Source organism: Mycteria americana, chromosome 8 (genome assembly GCF_035582795.1).
Source record: "Mycteria americana isolate JAX WOST 10 ecotype Jacksonville Zoo and Gardens chromosome 8, USCA_MyAme_1.0, whole genome shotgun sequence".
In the NCBI taxonomy this organism is placed as follows: domain Eukaryota; kingdom Metazoa; phylum Chordata; class Aves; order Ciconiiformes; family Ciconiidae; genus Mycteria; species Mycteria americana.
Window position 1 is genome coordinate 7,013,282 of NC_134372.1, and position 22,331 is coordinate 7,035,612.

Here is a 22,331-nt window from a genome sequence, read left to right on the forward strand (position 1 = left end):
GCACTTTGGCTCCACAGACACCTACAAGGCAGTACAGTGACCCTCCCTCAGCCCCCTTGGCAGCTCTGAGCCCCCACCAAGCAGGCAGGTGGCTCCAGGGAGCCTCAGGGCACTGTAAACCAATACAAACCAGCCCCAGGTGCTGATTTTCTTCCCTCACCCCCCCCCCCTTGGCTGAGAAACAATTGTCACTGCAACACCCCCCAAGGCCAGCATCCACTGAGAGTTTGCACACAGAGTAGTCACAACACTCATGGTGGACATGTGTGAGAGTATTAGGGTCAAGGGGCCAGGATAGGAGCACAGCAACACTTCTGCATGTGCAGCTACACCACAGAAGTTGGAGGGCAAGAAGGAATGAGTTCCAGTTTTTAAAAGGAAGATTTATTTAACAAGTTTCACTTAGCGCAATACACCTAAAAAGGAAATCACAATACAATGAAAGATTAAATCAAGGCCTCAGAATTTTATACGAACACCAAGACCAAAATCCTAAAGTAGCCATATTGCTTCTCAACACATTTCCCCCATTAACTTAAAAAAAAAAAGCTTTAACGTGCCTTACAGGATATTAAAAGAAATAAACTAGAACTAACATGCCAAATGTTCACTTAGAATTTCAGACACAGCTCCTATATTGTTTCTTTACAAAAAAGCATGTCTCTTTCAACATGGATTCAAAACAGTGTTGGATGTAATATGGTATAAGAGCAACATTTAACATAATTCAAACAGCTTTAACCTAAATACGCTTACTGCTTAAATACACTCCTACAACAAAACTAACTTGAGAAACGCTCAAAGTTGTTTAACAGTTATAGTCTTTTACTCAACTTGGTTATTACATCCTAGATGAGTGTTCACTTCTGTATGTTCAAAAATACCGAACCTGAAAGGTTTTAAAATAACAATCCTGAATTCACTTACAGTAAAGCATAAATCACAAGCTTGTATTGCAAAACTGTTAAACTTAGTTTTTTGTTTTTTTTGTTTTTTAAAAAAGATTTGACCAAAAGTCAGCGATTGGTTACATTCCCCAGCCACCACTCATGTTGGACATGTTGGACATGCCGCCCATGCCGTTCACTCCCATGGACGCACGGTTCCCGCTGCTGTAGTAACTGCTGTTCATGGCGCCCTGGCTCCCGGGGTCTGGGGGGGAAAACCGACAGCAGGTTCACAGCTGCTTCAGGCCGATGCGAAGCATCATTCCCCCAACGCCTGTCCTTGCTGGGCCACCTCGTAAACACCATCTACTGTGCCCAATACTGCAGAGTGTCAGTTCACAGCTCCATACCCGCAGTTAAGGTTATCGGTTTTAAGTTTATTGGTTGTTCAATGAAAGAGCCAGCTCTGGCTCACCCCCCCCCCCTCTGAATTCAGTGGTTCCTGTCACTGTTCTGTGGGAGCGGAGAGCACCCAGCCTCCCACATACCCTCCCCTGTTTGTACCCATGCATTTACATTGGGTTGGTCTCCAGCTTCCACATGGAGAGGGTAAGTAGTCACCAGAGTAATGGAAGTCTGGAGACTGGCATTTCCCACCCCTTTCTGAGTAACTTCCCCACATTTCCCCCCTCAGCTCCAAGTTCCTGCTTTGGATCCATTAGTTCCAAAATCCCCAATAGCCAGGTCTTTGACTTTGAGGGCTTGTGCTGCCCAGTCTGTACCATGGCCCTTCAACACCAGTGAACAGCACAGTAAGGCATGCTAAGCCAGCTGCACTCAGCCCCCCTAAAACCAGTGAAGAAATGCTCTTACCATATCCACTCATGCTGCTTTGACCGCCATATCCTCCTCCATAACCCCCACTCAACTGCTGGTTAGCTGGACCACCATAACTGGATTGGCTTCCTTTCAAGTTAAGGATAAAAACATTCAGAGCTTGCCTGTCAAAAAGTCTGCTCATCATCAACAAACCCACCTGCCACCAAGCTAACAGCCCCTGTACTCTGGCACGCTCTCTCTCACCTAGCTAACTTTCTTCCTAAGTATATATGGTAACAAGCTCAAAGAAAGCGATCAGGTTTCTAAAGACATTCCTGCAATCAAGCAGCAACAAGACCTTTAAGAATTACAACAAGTGCTTGTGATTCTCAAGCACCTGCTATAAGGGTTTACTTTTGCAGTTTCTATGGCCTATACACAGCAGGATCAGTCTGCTGTTGTACATAATATGCACCTCAAAAGACTTAAGCTTGGCTTTAAGTGACCTCGCACAAGAGTGCTGCCCGGGACAGCACCCAGCCCTTCAGGAGGCACGCCAACTTGTGAACTGGAGTCACTCATTTTTAGACAGTCCTAACAGACTCACTGCTGTTCCAGACTCGCTGCGCATCACAGCAGTGCTACAGGAGACCTCTGCTTAAGCTTACCAACTACTGCTCTTCACCTCATCACTGCTCTAACTACAGAAGAGTTTTGTGGGAGTACAAAGTATCAGCATCAGACTCCAAACGTTTTGTAATCAAAATACTACAAAAGCAGCGGTGTATCTACATCCCACCCCTCCCACCCCACCACCCTTGAGAAAGAAACCCCCGAAAACCAACCACCACCTCAACCTAAGAAACCAGACACGTCAGGTATCAAGAAGGGTATCTGCTTTATAGACACAACAGCAGCTTTAGACTCGTGTTGCAACACCCAGCTTAGATTTTCAAACCATTTTGGAGTTTGCTAGAGCAATTCAGACAGTTTCTCCAAATTCCAAACAGATTTTCCCTCACCACCAAGACCAGGCTTGAACAGCAGGTCACATGCAACAGATACATCCTCCATCACCAGACTGTGTTCTGGTCTCCAAAAAAAAGGGAGGGGGAAGGAGAATAAAAGGACAGGCATCTCCCGCTTCACTTCCACACCGCCACACTCCCAGGAGTCATTCATCCCACCATGCACACCACATTCAGCACCGCAGCTTATTCAACCTATTAATTGTTCAAATGTATTCCCAAAAGGTTTATATACCTGGCAATGTGCTAGTGTTCCAATCTTGGACTACCCCTTCCGATTCCTTGACTGTGTGATTAAGACAGAATGTTGAATTTCAGTTTTTATGCCAGGCATAGAATAAGCAGGAGCTGTACAAATTAGCCAGCTTCGTTCAATATCAAGTGCTTGTTTAAAAGCGCAGTTAGACTGTTTACACATACCCATTGCTCCCATCATTTGACTGCCATAGGCACCACCACTTCCTCCTGCTGTAGAATTCAAGAAGAGTTCTACATATCTGTGTTCTGTAAGAAGAAAATTTTGCCATGAGAGCATTTCATGCCAAACCCCCGCACAGTCTACCTCACTGCACGTTAGGCTGCAACAAAGCCTTTGGCATCCCAGTTGCAGCAGATGCACTGCACTGCAGTGCTGCATCTTCCCTAAAGCCACCTAATTCAGAACAGTCGTACTTACGCATATTTGCTTTGTCTTTGGACATAGCGGCCACTGCATCCTCATGAGTAGCAAACTCAACGTCTGCCTCTCCAGTTACTCTGCCATCTGGTCCGATTTCGATGTGTACTCTTACAGGGTTCAGAGGCGAGAAGAACTACGTACGAAACAATCACACTGATTAAAACGCACCAATGCAAGAGTTCGGTTTTACAGCAAGCCATTTGCTCTAAAGGAATGCTCGTTAACTGCACGTGTCAGCTGACACGTGCAGTTAACAACCACAGAATCTTAAAACCATGCACTTAAGAGAACAGCAGATTTGGCACTCACGTTATAGATGTCGTTCTCCGTAGCTCTGTAAGGCAGACCCCTCATGTGGACGCAGTGGCCAGTCGTGCTCTGGAAGGTGGATCCCCCGTCGCCGTATCTGTGGTCCGACATTCCTGCAGAGAAAAGAGTCCATTCTAGGTCTTTCAGATGTATTTTAGTTTCTTTTGAGATGTATTGAAAGTTGAGTTACTATTCCTATTAGAGAAATCTTACCTCTTCCAAATCTATCAGAACCAAAACCATAGCCATCATTATACCCATTGTAGTCATCATAACCTCCATAACCTATAAACAGATTGGACAACATGTTCATTTCAACTACAGCAAGATCCAAATATACATGAGCACACTGCAGACAACTAGTATTAGAAAGTTCCATTTCCCCTAGGAGGAATAAAGCCAGGGACATATACAAACCAGTAGTTACAAAGCAGGGAAGACACTACCAGGTCCAAGTGTTGCTGCTTCTCAGATGAGCAGCTCCCTCTTGGACTTCGTATACTTACCTCCTCCGTAAGCTCCACGCCTCATCCTTTCCAAGCTACTTCCTCTACCAAGACTGTTATATCCCCGCGTAAGACCAGGTCTGTCGTAAGGACCGGGTCTCTGCATTGCCAACAGCTTGCGTGGAGGGTCGTAGTGAGTGCGCACTTCCGCTCGACTACTCTTGAAGATCTCAATGTACCTAGAAGTATTTCCACAGAAAGAAGTCAGTCTTTAACTCCTTCCACAAACACCTCACAACTTTACATTAAAACAAGCCATTTAGTCATAGCCTCAAAACTGGCAGTATATTTTAAGCCAGGTTTCTTTACGTTATGTAGGCAATGACATACTATTACAAGCACTACATTACTTTCAAATCAGTGTATTTTCAAGAAATTACAATTACTGAAGGGTTTACATGCTCCTCATACTTCACAGTATCCCAGCCTTAAGGGTGGGGGAGCAATATTGATTCCCCACCCTCCTCCCCCCAATTTAAAGTGTTAGTCAAAAAAATGTAGGAGGGACTGACGTCCGCTCAACTCAGCACGGTTTTGCTCACGTGGCAATGTAAACAGAGGGTTAAAAACCCAGTCTCCACCAAGATTTTAACCCATCAGGATGCTACAAAAAGCTCTGCATGTGCTAGTGAACCCAGCCTATGCTTCAGTGACTCAGCGTAGGCAAAAAGTGCATGCTTCAATGAAAAATAGTCACAAGTAAAATAGAATAAAAACCCTTTGTGACAATTTCTTGAAAGCTATGCTTATTACATTGAAGATTAATACAGTAAGAAAATTTGTTACATTTCAACTTATAAAACAAGTTTAGAAAGTATCACATTTTCTTATGGTAATAAAGAGTACTGTGCATGTCTTTAGAGCTAAAGGCATAATCGGTGCTATTTGAGAAGTTAAAGCCATAGTCTCTCAACTTCGTCGCTTTCAAGCTATCAGTTTTGCTCTCCTCCAGTATTACCAAGTTTCCAAAGCACACTTAAGCCGAGCCCAATTTTATCTTTCATTTTGGGTAGATCCAAACAGTCTGTGCCACACGCACATTAGCAATACCTTTACTTATCACTGAGTTAGAGACCAAAATACTATTTCTATTCGGATGTTAACACTTTCAGAAGAGAGAATATGGATTTAATTGTTTACCATAAGAAAAGTGACAGAGCCAACCAACCATCCATCCCCACCTGTGCCCTATTCTTTCCTTGTGTTTCTTTAGAGCCTTTTCAGCTATTTCCTGTGAAGCAAACTGCACGAAGGCCTCCCCCGTACTCCTCCCCTGGAAGTCCACCGGCAATGTTATCCCATTTGGCACGATTTCCAACCCTTCAACCCAAGGACAAATAACCCCAGTAGGGGGGCAATATTAACATCACAAGCCCAGTCATGAGTTTTTCTTATAGCTTTAAATACACCAGAATGTTAACACTTGTAAGTGAATGGTATGTTGATTCTAGAACACTAGAAGAAAAAGCATGTCAACAAAGAGAACCACGATCACATACCATTCAGTTTATGTTCTTAACCCACCCTGCAGAGCACAGAAACATTCTGAGTGTCATGGACAACTCCTCAGACAAAGCATCTAATGCAGGGTGCATTAAGAACTGCACATATTATTACAAACCTCTTCAATTCTGTGAGAGTATTTAAGATGAACTTTAAGATAACTTAAATTCAAACACAGCAAGTTAAACAGCTTCATATATAACAAGTATTTTTACTAAAAGTCACTCAGGTAAAATTATTAGTCTTATGCAAACATCAAGTTTCAGCATTAATTTTTTTATCTTTAGGAGTGCTTAATTAAGGAAAAAATCATGAAGTAATTTCAAAAATATTAGTTTCTGAACAGAAGAGGCACATTTTGTATAGTAAGCACATTAACAGTTTTTAAAGCTTGAATCACTTAACCATGTAAGAAAGAAACAACTTAAAATGCACATGCTTAGGAATTGCTCTTGTTCACAATATTACTGATTCAGAAAACAAAAAACAAGTTCTGAAGTTGTAAAATTGGAAATATTTCTACTGTATTTTAAAGCAAAACAGTAAGCTCAATCATATCTTGTTATAGCAAAACATTCCAGCTAATTTTAACACTCACATTTAGAAATCTACTACTTTGAAAATACTACCAAGTTAAATCCTAGATAAATCAACAGATTTCATTCGTAGGCATTTATAATAGTATTCCATTCCTAAAACATATAACAGCTGCAAAAAAGTGAGAATGAGTCAATACAAGACATTATCTCTTCATCGATAAAAACTTTTAAGCTAGACAACATCAAGGGTTCCCCCCACCCCACCCCACCCAGGAAGGGGAGTGGGGAGGGAGGAAACCTGTACTTGGGTAGAGTTCAGCAGGTTGTTTTTTTTCCTGGAGTCTTATTCAATACTAAATCTACATTTGTAAAAAGTCACGGGCACGATGCACGCCCTTCCTTAGATCCTGCTCCTTGTACTGAGCCCAGCAATAAGGGTGTTCTATATCCTTCACTGAACAGTGTGAACCAGCTAAGACTGTGGGTGGAACTATCCTCCCATCTGAATTGTTCACTTTTAATTTAGAAAGCAAGACACTTGTTTTCTGCTATCCTTACTTGGAACAGTATGTCCCACTAAGTATAAGTTAGAGCAGCTTTTCAGAGTTCCCTCAATTATTTAACAAACAAGTACTTTAGGAATTGATCCCTCGAGCCCAGATAACTAATGAAGAATTGCTTATTTACTTTTAATACCCATCAGTATACTCTTGGAAGTACTACTGGGCAATCCATGGTGCTTTGTTTGGGGGTTTGTTTGTTGTTTTGGTTTTTTTTTTTTTTTAGCATAGACCAATAATGCTACAGCTACTACTTTTATCCCACATACCTGAAAAAAACTGTACAATTTCTTCTTTACTACAGCCAAATGGGAGTCCTCTAAGACGTACAAAACCATCATTAGCCGTATCAGGGCTGTTGGGACCAGTATGCTTCAGAACCCAATCCATTTCAACGTTGTTTGACTTGAAAACTGTAAAAGGCACTTAGAATTAATGCATTCTGGAATACACAACAGTTTTAAAAGCCATTTGCCTTGAAACTAGTCAACTTATGATACACAAGTCCATTTGTCCTTTCACATGCATTTTAAAGAGACAGAAAAGCAAATAACCAAAAACCCATCAAGCACAAACACGTTTAGTCAGTTACTAGACCAACTGAGTCAAACCTTCAACATATCTGTGTCCCATTGTTTCTCTGTCTTTTTTCAGTGCCAATTTCACATCCTCCTCTGATTCAAGTTCAGCAAATGCTTCTCCACTTGGTCTGCCCTCCCTGGTGTAGATGAAACGAATACCCAACGCCCCGTTGAGAATTTTGCAATCTGAAAAAGAAACAGGAAGGCCAGAATTAATTATTATGGGAATATTGTGACTTTAAAAGTTTCAGATATTCCAGAAGGAAAAAAACAACAGCTATGAAGTTATATCAAGACGACAAAAATAGCAGTATTCTTGCTGTAACTTTTATAGTGACCAATAAACTAAGGAACTAAGATTAAATTACCCTTCTTGTCAAGTCTGAAGATTAGCAAAACATGAAGGATAAATACAAATTAGCTATTTTCAGAGCTTTGCTGCCTCAAGTCAAGTTGGATGTGCTATCTGCTTTTGATCATAACTGAGACTCTCATCAGCGTGAAGTGAAATAAGTAGTAGTAACAATCAGAGTAAGCGTAATGAACTAAATCAGAACCAAGTCCAATATGCCAAACTCCTGAAGGAGCTCTGAAACCCCCAGTCACTGAAGCAAGTAATTATTTATCATCACTATTTATTACTGCAGGATGCTAATAATTTGGGGGAAAGACACTAAACACTTAACACAATAGGGCCTATTAGGACAGCACCAAGAACTGAACTAATTTAGTTCACCCTGAAGCAAGAATTTTGATGTTTTCTTAAAATGGAAGCCTATCTCTCCTGGCTGCTCAAGAAGCTAAGGCAGTTGTGGCTCTCTCCCAGCTCACAGAGTAAGCTCCTTTGTTTCTAGTTCCTGCTAGCAAAAGCATAGTTTTCCATACTGCATCCTAGCTGAGGCACTTGTTGCGTTACAAACTTCATTAGGCACTGAAGCACCCTCAACGATTTCTGGAACTGCTCGCCACAGCATTCCCACTGCCATAGCATCCCCCAGGAGGAACCCAGAATTGACAACAGAGCCCAGCCCCTCTCCCAGAGCCCCCGAAGTTCTGCTTACCGGAGAAAAACCGCTGCACCTCCTCGGTGGAGCAGGACCAAGGCAGCCCCCTGACTTTCACCACGTATCCCTCGCTGCTCTCCGTGTTGAGCATCACATTGGGGGTGAGGCTCGGCTCCGTCTCGGCTTCTGTGGTTGCTGGAGAAGAGCAGAGCAGGCCCTTTGAGATGCCGCACGGCACGGCCGCCACCCGCACCCCCTCAGAGCGCCCGGCGGCCCCCCTGGCCTGTGCCCACCCACCCCCGAGCCTCCTCTACCTCGGACCGCTGCCCGCCTCACACACACAGAGCCGCTCCCGCCCGGCGCACGCCTGGCCCGCCCCCCCGGCCCGCGCCCAGCCCCCATCCCCGCACGCACACATGGTGGGGCTCCGCGGTGGTTCTAGGGCTCCGAGCCTGATCCGCTGTCCGGAGAGCGCCTAGTCCCAGTCAGGCGGCAGCGAGCGGGCGAGCCTGTGGCGAGAGCGCGCTAGGAAATGGCGGCGGGTACTCCCGCTTCCGCTGGGCCGGCCCTTCCGCCGCACAAAGAACCCCGGCCCCAGACACCGCCCTGGTGGGCCCGCCGACGCGCGGCCCCCGCCGACGCGCACAGCATCCGTGGCCGGCAGGAGAGCGGCGAGCAGCCGCCGAGGACCGCGGTCTGCCCGCGCCGCTCACCGGCTCCCGGGGGGGGGCCGCGGCGTGGCTGAGAGTCAGGCGCGGGGCGCATGCGCATAAACACCCAGAGGGCTCCTGCCCCGCCCCCGCAGGACCCACCTGCGCATGCTCCGTAATACCACTGCGCTCCTCCGCCCCGGGACACGCAAACGCTCCCCGCGCTGCTCCCGCCAGGTTGCGCATGCGTCCTCGCTAGTCTATGTTCTTCCACCACCCCCCCGCCCCCGATAGTTCGTGCGCATGCGTCGCCTGCCTACCCCTCTGAACAAAGCCACGGCGCTGACTCCCGCGCAGAGCGCGGGTCGGGCCTGCGCGCATGCGCCTCTCAGCGCCGCTCTCCACATTGCGCATGCCCCGGAGGCCGCAGGCTGCTCCCCCCGTCCTCCCTCCGGCGCCCTGCCCGGGGCCGCTGGTGTGCGCGGAGGGGGGGGGGCCGCTCCCCGCTACCGACACTCGCCCCCCGCACCAGCACGGCACGCGTTGCACGGAGAGCGAGGAGTCTGGCTGAACAAAGAGGTGTGTGGGAACTAGCACTTACCAGCTTCAAATGCTGACGCTACCCCACGTGAAACAATCTGCTCGCTTCGGTCACTGAAGCCTGGTGTGTTTGTAGGAGATGGGGAAAGAAGAGACATGGGTCACAATTATCATAAAAGAAAGGAAAATATAACTCCCTCCCATCTCCTCCAAACACACCAGACCTAGCTAGATTTCACCCTGAGTCTCATTATTACAGAGGCAACAGGAAATTAAAGAATAACTACGGCAGCACAACCTCAGACAGTTGCACCCATAAAGCATTTAACTATCGCCTAGGAGCCCTACACCCCCTTTCTTTACCCTGGAAAGAACAAGCAGTTCGTGTTTCAACTGGCAGTTGCCCACACAGGTGATGGAGAACCCATGCCAAGAATTAAACAGACTTCATAAAACCCCAGGCATGCCAACACAGACACTGGAATTTTGGAGCCAAGAAGCAAAGCCGCCCAGAGCAGCAGCTAACCCTTCACCCATGCATGGTTCCTTTCAGTCAAGACCAAAACTAACTGACAGCCCCAGCTCAGCCGTTTCACTGCCTGCAAAGCTACACGGCCTTATCTCTCACATAACTATATTAAATGTTTAGTTTAACAAATACCAATCTGGACCGCTAACTACTACCTCGCCCAAAGCTGGAAGCTTTCTGAAAAAGAAAAAAGGAAAAAGAATGCTCTCAAAGTTTATGTCTGTAAATCAAACATGGAGAACTTGTTTATGTTAATGTAAATCGAACCAGTAAGTGGAAACTTTTTACGGTAACTTCCTGAACAAAGCTGCTCTGCTTGACTGCGCTTGCTAAACACCGATTTTAAAAAGGCCTGAAGGCAGCAGCTTGGCAGAGGCAGCCGCGCTCCCCTGGCCGGGCGGGAGCGGCGGCGGAAGGAGCGGCCGCCAGCCCGTCGCGGCGGGAGGGAGCAGCGCCTCCGCCTCTTCCCGGGGAGTGGCGGCGGAAGGAGCAGCCATCCCGCCCACCGGCTGGAGGGAGACTTAAAGTGGGCTGGAGCAGCCGGGAGTCCCGTGTGCTCCCGCCCGGTGCCGCCATGTCCACTCCCGCCAAGCGGCACTGCCACAGCCCCGCCAGCTCCCTCGACTCCAGCTTCCAGAAGCGCCTTAGGAAGATTTCCATCGAGGGGAACATCGGTGAGCTGGGAGCGGGGGAGGAAAGTCGGGACTCGCACCCGTGGCGGTTGGGGCCCCGGGACGGGAGCGCCCTGAGGTGGTACAGATGGCGGACGAGACGCTCTGGGAGAGGGGGCGGCTGCGTGGCCTTTTCCACCCACCTCTACAGGCAGGCGGCGGGATCTTGCGGAGGGAGAAGCGCAGCCGGCGCTCATCCACTGCCGCCGGGCCGAGACCCGCTCCCGGCGACGCTCCGAAATTGGCGCCATCGCCCGGGGTAGGGGGAGGGGAACCCCGCCGTCCACAGCCACCGCCCTGCCCGGGCCGGACCCGCCAGGCGCCCGTTACAGCGAGGACGCACCGTCCTCGTTGGCAGCTAACCGCTGTGTGGGTGGGCTTTAATAAACATCCATCCCGTCCTTCCCGGGCTCAGGAGAGACGCCCTTCGCCCGCCCCACGGGGGCGGCCGCGCACCCCCTGCCTGCCCGAGGACCGAGCCTTGGCACCGAGGGCGATGCCCGCGGCAACGCGAGCCGCGGGGCCGCCTTCCGCGCGCCCGGCCCGCAACTGCGTCGCCCGCCCGCCGGCGCCAGCTCGCCGCCCGCGCCGCGCATGCGCGGCGGCATTCCCCGCTCGCCCCAGCGCCGCGCAGGCGCGGCAGCCGCCCTCTCCTCCGCCGGCTCCCAAACAATGCCGCGCTAAGCCCCGCCCCCGGCTCAGCCTGCTCCTAAAATGGAGGCGCGGCCCCGCCGGCTCCTTATCGGCTGCCCGGCCGAGGCACGGCCTTCTGGCGCTGGAGATTAGAGCCGTTTTCTCGGAAGGTGCGCTACCACTGTGCAGGCGGCCCCACCAGCCCTTCCCCAGCGCCTAGCCCCGCTCCCAGCAGCCCGAAGCCTGCCCGGGGCCCCGTGTTTGCTCTGCACCTCAAACACCGCAGCCACACTGCCTACAGCTTCAAGAAACCTCACAGCTGCCACTGTATCTTTATCAGTAAGACCAGTCTAATCTACACCCTCAGTGAACTTCTCACATCTTTTCCAGCTGCAGGGAAGTCCACATTTGTCAGGCTACTAGAGAAACACAGCGATGAGTGGGAGATCATCCCTGAACCCATCGCCAAGTGGTGCAACATCCAGACAGCTGAAGATGAATACGAGGTAGGCATGCTGGATTTGGGAAGCTTGGGGAGAGAGGCAGGGCACAGAAGAAACTGCAGTGATTGGCCAGAGTCATGCCAAAATTCATCTATACTTAGTCTGGAGCACCCAGAGTCATCCCCGCTATCATACCAGTTGGTCAAACACTCAAATTGTAAAGGCTGGAAAACAGGAAAATATTATTGAATGCATATTCCAAATAACCACCCCTACTCCCCAGGAATCACATTAAAGTCTAAACTCAGTGATCAAGCTGTTCTAAAGAAGCTGTCAGACTACCATCAGCTGAGAAACAAATCTTTTTATTCCTATGCCTAAGCATTAAAAAAAAAAAAAAAACACAAGGCCATGAATTCTTACTTCAACATACCAGAATTCTGGATTAAGAAATAAAATCCTGCAAATATGCTGGTATTAAGTTTTCTCTCTTGTCCCCTAGGAACTTTCAACATCTCAGAAGAGTGGAGGAAATCTACTTCAAATGCTGTATGATAAACCCACAAGATGGGCTTATACATTTCAGACTTATGCTTGCTTGAGCCGAGTAAGAGCACAATTAAAACCTGTCTCAGCCAAGCTCCATGAAGCAGAACATCCAGTGCAATTTTTTGAGAGATCTGTGTACAGTGACAGGTAATTACTCTCACAGTGCAACAAAAGTTCCAATTAAAAGCTCCAGGTCTTTATGCTTAAAGACATGGAGCCGGGGAAACACTCGATATTAAACTAGTATCTGCATATTAAACTAGTATTAAACTAGTAAACTGCAAGGCGCAGGTTTGATTTAACACGTGAGAGTTAGATGGTATTAAGAGTATTTTACAGACATAAGAGTAGGCAGCTATTTTTTCAGTACAATGATTCTGATAAGTGGTTTAGTAGTTCACTTTGGTCATTCCTGGCATGTCTTTCATTGCAGATATGTATTCGCCTCTAACCTGTTCGAGTCCGGAAACATTAATGAAACAGAGTGGGCTATTTATCAGGACTGGCACACATGGCTTTTGAATCAGTTCGAATCAGATATAGAACTGGATGGCATGATCTACTTAAGAACCACACCTCAGGTATGTTCACTAAAGATGAAAATATTTCAGCTCCAACTGAAGAGGGTACCAAACCCTAAGTATTCATGACATAATGCTTCAGTGACTAACACTGAATTAGCTCCCTCACCCCAAATGTAATGGGAAACCTATAAAATTCAGATTTCATTAAGAATTACTGACATTTAGCTAAAGTGGCTGAAGTTTGGGTTTTTTGAAATAAAAGTTATTCTAGATTTAACTCATTTATGTTCAGCCAAGCATTTCAAATTAATGCTCACAAATGTCTAGCATTAGCCCTTCTGATTTAAGGACCACTTGATCTGTTTAGCTGATTTAGCCTTCAACAAAATTAATGTCCAGGCTTGTACTTTTTTTTTTCCCCAGAAATGCATGGAAAGGCTACAGATGAGGGGAAGAGAAGAGGAACAAGGAATTGAGCTTGAGTATTTGGAAAACCTCCACTATAAACATGAAACCTGGCTTCACGAAAGGACTATGAGGTATGAGTTTTCTGCAGGCAAGTTTCAACTTGCAGGCAAGGCTCTTTCCTACCTTATGCTAAAATTGATGAGGGATAAAACTAAGCCAATAGAGGAAACTTCATCTAATTTAAAGTCTTTGTTAACCATTAGCTTCAACTACAAAGCTGTGTAGCTTCAACTCCAGCAAGGATATGAATTTTGTTAACTGAAAGTACACAGGAATAGGACAGAGTTGAGATTGTGTTCAGGTGGCCGATCATGTAAGTTATCTACTAAAAAGCTTCCAGTTCCAATGTAAGGGAGGGCAAGGTCCCAACTACCTTTAAACTAGGCTGACTATTTCAACAAGGTTTAAATATTAATCCTAGCTTCAAAATAAACAATAATCAGAAAGGCTTTTGGCAGGTACTATTACACACAAGAAACCCAGTCAGAAGCTGAGTGATCTCTGCATACCTTCACCCCCCAACTTCCTTCCCATGTAAGGAATCTCTAAATGCAAAAGCAGACTTCAGATTTTCCCCTAGAGAGCCTGAAATACTCTACTGAATGGGAAGTATAACAATTCCAGGAAAAGTACATTATCAGTCACATCTACTTTCCTAAGTCTCATGTAGGATGACCCAAATGCTTAGGAGACAAGAAGGCATTGCATATTGTGGAATTTTGGGAACACTTCAATTGTGTACTCATTCCAAACTTGTGAGCAAGCACTTCCTGTTTATTTTTCATAGAAACACTTAAGTTTGCAAACACAAGTTAAGAATGTTGTTCAGCACACTTACTGCATTTTAGAAATGCTTTTCACACATAGGAAGAGAAAATAACTACTGCTTTAAGAGAACAATATGTACGGTTGCACAACTACTACTCCCATCTGCTCCTAACCTGTAGCCAAAATGGTCTTGCTTATCTCCAAGCAATAGTAAATACCAGTCTTATAACCTGTTAAAGAGGTCATCCCCACCAAAGGAAGCTTTAAAACTGCATCTTAGTAAATGGATTAGCAGTTAACAGGAAAGGGGTGGGGGAGACACAGGGCAAGTGATACTTAAAAAAATACTCCCTCTTATCAAAATCACATGCCTGATAATTGATTCCACAACAAAAAAAAAGGCAAAGGAAACTAAGGTAAGAAGCATCAGTTATCCCCCACACACTTGTTCAATAAAAATAGGTATTAAAAGGCCAGATTCGTGAAGTACATTAAAGTTATGGTGATACAATGTTGACTGGGTTATACAAGAGCAATTAAGGACAGACTTGACTCGGGCTTTATACTTAAGTCATGGGCATCAGCATTGACATCTCAGGTGCATGTGGTAATCTGAGTAATGCTGCACCCTTAGGATGACTTGGAAAGCAACTGGAAGAGCTAGATTGTTTTATACACAGTACTTTATACGCTTTTTACTAGCATGATGTTCTTCCACTTAACAGAGTTGATTTTGAGAACCTTAAAGATATCCCCATTCTAGTTTTGGATGTTAATGAAGATTTTAAGAATGATAAGATTAAACAGGCGTACCTGATCGATAAGGTAAGTATTAAGTGTTTCCTCATCTGCTTTTCTTCTGCAGTAATAGCTGTAAGTTATCAATTTACATTCTTAAAATTTGCAATAAGTACTTGTTGGGGGGCTAGTACAGTCAGTCTCCTTCATAGGCTTAGGAAGCTCCATGGCTGCAGAAAAGGCTTTTTGCTTTCCTTCAAAAAAATAATTTAACCCCACCTCATTATCCTCACAATTCAAGGAAAAACTGGGTGGTTTTAAAGTAAAGTCAGCTTAGAGTTATTTATGCTTTCTTGCATTCTAGGGATCTAGGCTCTTCCTGATGAGAGCACAACACATCTGACAAATGCAGAGATAACTGAACCTTGTATATAGTTCTAAATGCATGAAGTGACACTTCTAAGTAGAATTGGGAGGGAGAGTCAACAGCCATTTGAGGAAACAAGGTGGCAATAAATAGGTCACTTGAGTCAAAATGGTGTTGGTGTTTGCTAATTCCACGGAAAGGCAAGACTTAGGAAGTAAATGCCCAGAGAAATTCTTCTGCTGGAGCCATGTGCCGAGTGTCCGTCCAGTCCACAGCAAAAAAACCCCTCCTAATACTTAAAGGCATGGGGCTCATCCCCAACCCAAGCAGTGCTGTAATGTTACTTATTTCACTGTGACACTTTAACCTTCGTTCCCCCCACTGCCCAACAAGACTATTCTTGTGAGATGAAAGAAGTGCCCTCCTACCAAACTGTATAAACCATTTTCTCCATCTTGTTCTGGGTCATCAATTTGAGATTACTGAAGAATGACTCTTTCAAGCCAAGCCTAATTCTCCCAATTAAATAGCTCTACATGAACCGGGGAGGAAAGCACAACGTTCAGTTGTGGGGGTATTTGTTGTTAAGTTATATCCTCATGGAAACCACCAGTTAACAGCTTGGAGTTATGAACCAGACTACACTCACACATGCTATCTTCAACTTGCTCCACTGAAAGGCCGCCAGTGTCATCTCCACCAAACTCCCTTCACCACCCAGCCCATGAAAAGGTCAGCTCTGCTTTCAGCTTGGGGTAGGGGGGTACAGCACCATACCAAAAGCACTACCACATCTTTGGCTTAGCTTTCAGACAATCCCTCTCTTCCCAGGAAAGAGCTACCTAACAAAGGAAAACTCATTTTTCTTTAACGAGGTAACATTCTGTAAAGCATTCCAGAAGCTACCTTTCATAAGTACTTGCTATTTTTGAGTAATTAAGTTACTCAATTCTACCTCATACTAACCTACAAATCTTGGGTTCACAGCCATCTGCTATACTGAAAACCATTTTGGGTCATGAATTATGCGTAGATGCAGAACAGCACTGGAGACTGTACAGTGACAAACCATTTGTTCCCCAGGAAAGAAAGGGAAAAGCCTAATGTTTAGCTTTTCTTTTAATGCATCAGATATATATGCTTTTTGTTTTCACAGGTCAAGACTTTCCTGACTTCTTAAGAAGAAAGTTAATTTGAATGACGAGTCCCTGAAGTTCAAGAGTTAAACCTAACAATCAGCGTGTTCTTAGTTTACTTTAATGGAATGTATTACTTGCATAGCTTATTCTAAGGCAAGACTGAAGCACAAAATATGGTTTTGTTTTGGTTTTTTTTGCTCGTCTGACTTGTGTGGGTTTTGATAGGATTTTCTGTATGGTTAAAGCAAACTAATAAGGGGTGCTTTGATAATGTACTTTGTGAATATTCTCTGCTGTTTAATAAAGATTTTAAAATAACATTGACTAATAGCTGGCTTGAACAACGGAGGAGTTAACTGGTTATCAACGCCTGACAACCCAGTAAACAGCGATAGCAGGCGCTGAGGCAGGGCTGTTTTGCAACAACTGGCATCGTTCACCATTTTAAGACGAGACTGTTATGGCGTCCAGAAACCTTTACTGTCAACTTCTGCTTTACTGCATGGCTGTTCTCACGGGATTTACGCTACTTAAGGACGGACGTTACCGTAGTCGCAAGGGTTACAACCTGCAATAAACTGCAATTTAAGCATATCTTCTTTACCACCTCCCCCCCGGCAGCGAACTGCCCCCACCCCCCCGGCACGGTGACGGCAGGGAGCGGGCGGGAGTCGGCGCCTGCACCGGAGGCCGCGGCAGGCGAGCAACCCCGCCACCGCTCCCGCCCCCCCCCGGAGCGCGGCCGCCGCCCCGAGGCCCCGCCGAGCACCGCTGCCGCCACGACGCACGCGGCGAGGCGGGGGGAGGGGGAGGGGAAGGGAGCGGCGCACGCGGCCGCGAGGCCGCCGCCCGGCTGGGCCGGGCCGGACCCCGCCACCAGAGCCGCGCCGGTAGCGCGGTGCGCGGCCCCCGCCGCCAGCAGGCGCCAAGGCGGGGGCTCAACGGCGCCGGGGCCCCGGATCGGGCGGGACCGGCCGCCCCTCCCCCACCCGCAGCGGCTCGGCCGGCCCGCCCCCACCCCGCTTCCCCCTCGCCGCCACGGCCGCCACCCACCACCGTCCCTCGCCGCCGCCGCCAGGCCTTACCCAAGCCGGGGATCTCTCCCTCGGTCTCCTCGGTGTGACAAGGGTCCATCTTGGCCGCGCCTTCCCCGCAGAGGCCGGGAGAAGACAAAGCTCGGCGGGGGCGCTCGGGCGCTGCGCAGACGGAAACAAAAGCTCAGCGGCCGCCGAAGGGACGCTCCGGCGAAGGCGGATCGCGGCTTTTCGGTCGCTTTTTCCCTGCTCCCACGGGGATGAGGCGCGATGAAGCCGTCGGCCTGCCCCGGCCCAACCCGCCTGCTCGCTCCTTCTGCGCAGCGCCCCTCCGCCCCTATAAATAGCCGCCGGCCGCGCTGCGCAGCGCCCTGACGTCACGCACCGCCCGCCCCGGCTCCTCCGCCGGCCGCCAGCCAATGGCGGCGTGACAAATTGAACCAGCCAGTCACGTCCGGCCGCCCCGCGCGGGGGGGCGAGGAGCGCGGCCGCCCCGGGGGGTCCCGCAACGGCCGCGGCGGGCGGTTGGGGGCGGCGGAGCCCCGCGCACCCCGCCGCCGCCCGCGCACCAGCCCGCCGGGCTGGGTTCGACCCCCCCCGCTCGAGGGCCCGCCTCACCTGTGTCTCTACCCAAACCCCAAACATGGCGGCGGCTTTGTCCCTCCCCGCCCGCCGCGCCGCGCAGATCGCTCCCCCCCCGCCCCCCAGCACCCCCGCTCACGGCGGGCTGCGGCCGCGGAGCTCCGGCGGCCAGCGGGGATCGGCGGCTCCGCGCACTGCACCACAGCGCCTGCCGCCGCCGCCGTCAGGTGGGCTGGGCTCCGCCTCCCGCCGCGGCGGGGGGGTGGGGGGGGCACGACGGGGCACGGGCCCTCTCCCGCCGGGGCGGGCGGCGAGCGGCCTGGTCGGGCCCATCCCGCGGGGAGCTAGGCCGCAGGCCGCTCCGCCGTGAGGCGGGGCGGCGGCGGGGGGGGGGGGGGGCTCAGGTCGCGCTGCCAACCCCGGAGGCGGCGGGGGAAGGAGCGAGGGGCCGCCGCACGGGCCGAGGCGCGGCCTGCGGGAAGCCCCTGCGCCGAGATGGCGTCCGGGCAGGCCGGGCCCGGGCTGGGAGGAAGGCCTTTGTCGGGCAGCCCCCGCACCGTCCGAGTGAGGCTTTTTGCAAGCGCTGGCAGGGAAATGCTAACAATGGGGATAGCAACGGCAGCGGCTGACAGTCTGCCAAGCCTGACCTTTCCAGATCGTGCTTTCAGAGTGACTGTTTGTTTGTTTAGATGCGGGCAGGTTTATTTGCTGCATCTCCGACTGGAAATCACCGAGTGCCCTGGCAGGGTGATACGAATGGCCGCTCTCTCGCGTGCCCTCTGCGCCCTGCAGTCCATCGGCCCGACGCCTAAACAGACCAATCCCCTCTGCAAAATAGTGCTACAAAGAATCATTAGCTGAAACAACTTCAGATTAAAATAGCTGTGAGGGAGCCTGTGCGGTTGAACAGATAAGCGGTGACCTTAGGACTGTGGAGGTGTGGCGTTTATTCACAGCTTTGTTTCTGAGTGGTTAGTGTAAAGTGAATCCCTTTGCTAATCCCTGTTGAAGCCTTTGCATTTCTAACAGTGACTTAATAAGTTTTGTTTTCTTATAATGTGTATCAATAATCATACACTGCAGTACATTTACTATGTGTCTTTTTTTAGTCTGATTGGGCTTTTTAGCCCGCATTACTGCCTTTGAATAATGAGGGAAAATGGGTTCTCTGTTGTTTACATATCATGATCCACGTGACTTTATGACTTTGAAGTGGGCTGCACTGGCTGATTTCTTGCTATCTGATTTTCAGTGATAAATAAAGCCTGGTTTGTCCAAAATTTTCTTGATCATATGTTTATTGTAGTCAAACAGCATTCTGACATAAGTTTTCTCTTTAGAGGTCTCTTAGGAAATTAAAATCATCCTGCATTCACACCGGGAAAAAGTTCTGCTGCATGCATATTCTTCCAGTGTTAGAAGAAAGGTCATATGACTTTTTTGCAAATATGTAATTGCTCTTAAGCATATGCAAAATACCTGCCGGCCTTGAAACTTGACACATCCAACAGGAAGTTGGGTACAGCCACTTCTAGGGGAAGAATGTGACTGTGAACAGCACATGCAAACAAAGACATAAGTAGTTATGAGAAGAGTTATAATTAGCCAACATATATGTGGTGTTTGAAAGATGAAAATAATTAACAATTCAAGTGGAGTTATTGTTAACAGCAGCAGCCCTTTTCCTGAGAGGCCGTCTCTGGTAAGTGCTTTTGCAAGTAAGGGTAGGCCTATGGTATGTGAGCACTTGCAAAGAATGGCATAGGGGATAAATATCTTGCTGGAAACATCTGGTGCAGGATTTTATTACGTTTCTTGAAGGAAGGAAACAACTATGTATGTATTTTACACATGCAAACATCCAGGTCTTGCTTCCGTGATTTCTTCTAGGGCTCAAGCATCATCAGTTTAACCTGGCTTTTTTGTTTTATGGTGCCAGCATGACACCTGTACCTTCCTCTCCAGCAGACACAGCTGAACTGTAGTGTGTCTGTCAGCGTGCCTGTCAGCAACTCGAGCTGCAGCTTCAGGTAATTGTTTTTCTCTAAAATGGCTTTGTTCTACTTCAGAATTTCACTGGCCTGTTCCTGCAGAGGGGAAAGGCACACCTGCAGCTCAGACTGCTGGGGAGAGGAGCTGCTCTCATTTTCCCACTTGCATTCACAGAAGATAAATTTCACCTCGTTCAAGTCAACCTGGGGAGGGCTGTAATCTAAGCTGAGCTCAGCCTGTTGGGTTTTGTAGGCCATCTGATAGAAAATGGGCAAAGAGGTGGCCTCTTGAGTAGAAATCTGCTGGAGAAATGATCTGCCAGATAGTCCCTGTGCAACATCCCCAATTCCCTCAAAGTTTATGGGGAGCGGGGCTGGGAGCAGAGACCCGTACCGGGACAGCATGAGCACTGGTCCAACCTGCAGAGAGATGCATAAAGCTGAGTAGACATGCTAAGTGTTAACCTGGACCAAAGGACCAAAGCAAAGCTCTTCCTTGAAGCTTGCTGCCTGCTCAGGACATTTCTGTTTGGTACCAGTCATAAATCTCTATTTGTTAGCTTGCTTAAGTTTCTTTCCTGGGCAAGAAAATAACGGAGAAACTCTGCAGCTCCGGTTCAAGGGTTTTATAGGCATCTAAGCCTATATGGAGACACTTTGCCTGCCTGGAAGTGATGCAGATGCTGATCTCTGAGTAGGTTTTGGAGATATTATTGCAATGCAAAAAATAATTACCAATAATTCTTTTATGGATCAGCATTTGCCATTTCAGGGAGAAGAGAACATTGATCAGAGTTTAAATACCTGCTCTGAAAAGATTACAGAACTCATTATCCATCATCCCGACCCCATCGTTCTGTGTGCCTTCCCTGTCTCTCTTTCCTAGCTAGATGTTATCCATTTGTTCTTCTGCTTCCCTCATAAACTTCATTCTTCATCTCTCAGCTACGTGTATTGCATGTTCCTTGTGTTTGCATATAAGTATGTATAATTCAGGATCTTACAGTTAATCTGCAAACCTGATTAACTGCCAACAAATACTGCTAACAGCTGACATGCTTTATCATCTGAGGTCTGAAAACGGGGAATCCATGGAAGTCTCGTACTGCCAACGCTTTGTAGGTTTCTCTGTATACATGGCCTCCAGTCAAAAGCCCTAGAGTTCAATTCTAACCTTTCTGTCGCTACCCATGGCTTTAGAAACAGCCTCTAGCTGTGGTGCTGTGACAAATGCAAGCTAAACAATGCTATTAAATATGCATGATGTGTGTTCTGCCATATTAGATAACATGGCCACGTTCATGATCTGCTAATGCTGCCAATTTACAGCTTTGCTAATGCAGCCCCCCTCTCGCTTTTGCTTTGGGCAATTTAAGTGCTTTTTGGTTATACTTAACCTTTGTTTTCTTCCTGTTCACCTGTTTTGTCTTTATTCATTACTCTGAAAATGGTGGTCTGCAGCAGAGGCTGGGCAGGAGCTCGTGTTTCCCAGCTTTTCTAATCTGTACTTCACGAAGAAGCCAAGCCGGTCTGGAAACCAGTTGGAGGGGTTGATAGACACTGCTTTAGTGAAAAGCAGATACCCATGTCCCTCCTTCTCTCTGAGGCCGCTGCTGTACTGTTTGAATCTATCACCCTTCCCTTTATACCACCAGCTTATGCTCAGCATCCTTTGTCAAAAGGAAATGGAATAATTGCCTCTGTTCTGCTCCCTCGGTGATTGCATCCTCTCAGGGCTCAGTTGGGAGTTCACCCGTCTGATGCTTTTCTGTTCATTCGTGTAACTCAGGCCTGTTACCATGTTGGTTTTGTAGCATTATAATTATGGCAGTTGGCAGAATACCTTTTGCTTTTTACTGATACAGCTAGCTACCTCGCTGTGAATGCAGTTCCAGCAGTAGAAAGTCTTCTACCAGCATACTTTAGGTATCTGCATGTTTTGCCTGACTGAGCTAGGTGGGCATGAGTCAGCTCTGATCCAGAAGCTGTCTGGCCGTGCAGTGCTGTACTGAGCTCATCAGGCTGCCCTCGGAGAACGTTTCTTCGCTCAGGCAGAACATTTACAGCTCTTTGACAGTTCAGTCGTGTACCCGCCAGGAGAGAGGTGGGCAAGTGTCCATTTGCATCCGTTGCAACAAGCCTGGTCTGCATTTCCTTACACCCTCCCAGAAGAAGAATGAGCTGTAAAGCTGTAAATGCTTTACAGTGGGGTGACCGAGTCCAGTCTTCGGAGAATGTGCTGCAGTATCTGTATCAGGACAGATAACACAGTGCCTGAGCTCTTGTTATT

The 22,331-nt window shown here is 47.9% G+C and overlaps 2 protein-coding genes across 11 annotated transcripts; one reads left to right on the forward strand and one right to left on the reverse strand.

The window, feature by feature from the left end:
* Nucleotides 1-358: 358 nt before the first annotated feature.
* HNRNPH1 (heterogeneous nuclear ribonucleoprotein H1) lies at nt 359-17,797 on the reverse strand. 10 transcript variants are annotated; one of them, XM_075509374.1, is made up of 14 exons: nt 17,520-17,796; nt 9,667-9,726; nt 8,473-8,610; nt 7,442-7,597; nt 7,100-7,243; nt 5,410-5,548; nt 4,229-4,407; nt 3,936-4,007; nt 3,723-3,835; nt 3,411-3,546; nt 3,155-3,238; nt 2,970-3,020; nt 1,761-1,853; nt 359-1,152 (listed from the first exon to the last, which is right to left on the reverse strand). In XM_075509374.1, exons 1-14 carry the CDS (start codon nt 17,566-17,568, stop codon nt 1,028-1,030), a joined length of 1,539 nt encoding a protein of 512 aa, XP_075365489.1. In that variant the 5' UTR covers nt 17,569-17,796; the 3' UTR covers nt 359-1,027. The 10 variants fall into 10 exon arrangements, with proteins under 10 accessions (XP_075365489.1, XP_075365488.1, XP_075365495.1 ...); XM_075509373.1 differs by having other exon boundaries at nt 3,723-3,856; XM_075509380.1 differs by lacking the exon at nt 17,520-17,796 and adding an exon at nt 8,830-8,924 and having other exon boundaries at nt 3,723-3,856; nt 9,667-9,685.
* LOC142413342 (deoxycytidine kinase 2) lies at nt 10,644-16,746 on the forward strand. Its single transcript, XM_075509384.1, has 7 exons — nt 10,644-10,808; nt 11,829-11,944; nt 12,384-12,577; nt 12,864-13,011; nt 13,378-13,493; nt 14,916-15,015; nt 16,452-16,746. The coding sequence occupies exons 1-7, from the start codon at nt 10,709-10,711 to the stop codon at nt 16,473-16,475; spliced, it is 798 nt and encodes a 265-aa protein (XP_075365499.1). The 5' UTR covers nt 10,644-10,708; the 3' UTR covers nt 16,476-16,746.
* Nucleotides 17,798-22,331: the final 4,534 nt, after the last annotated feature.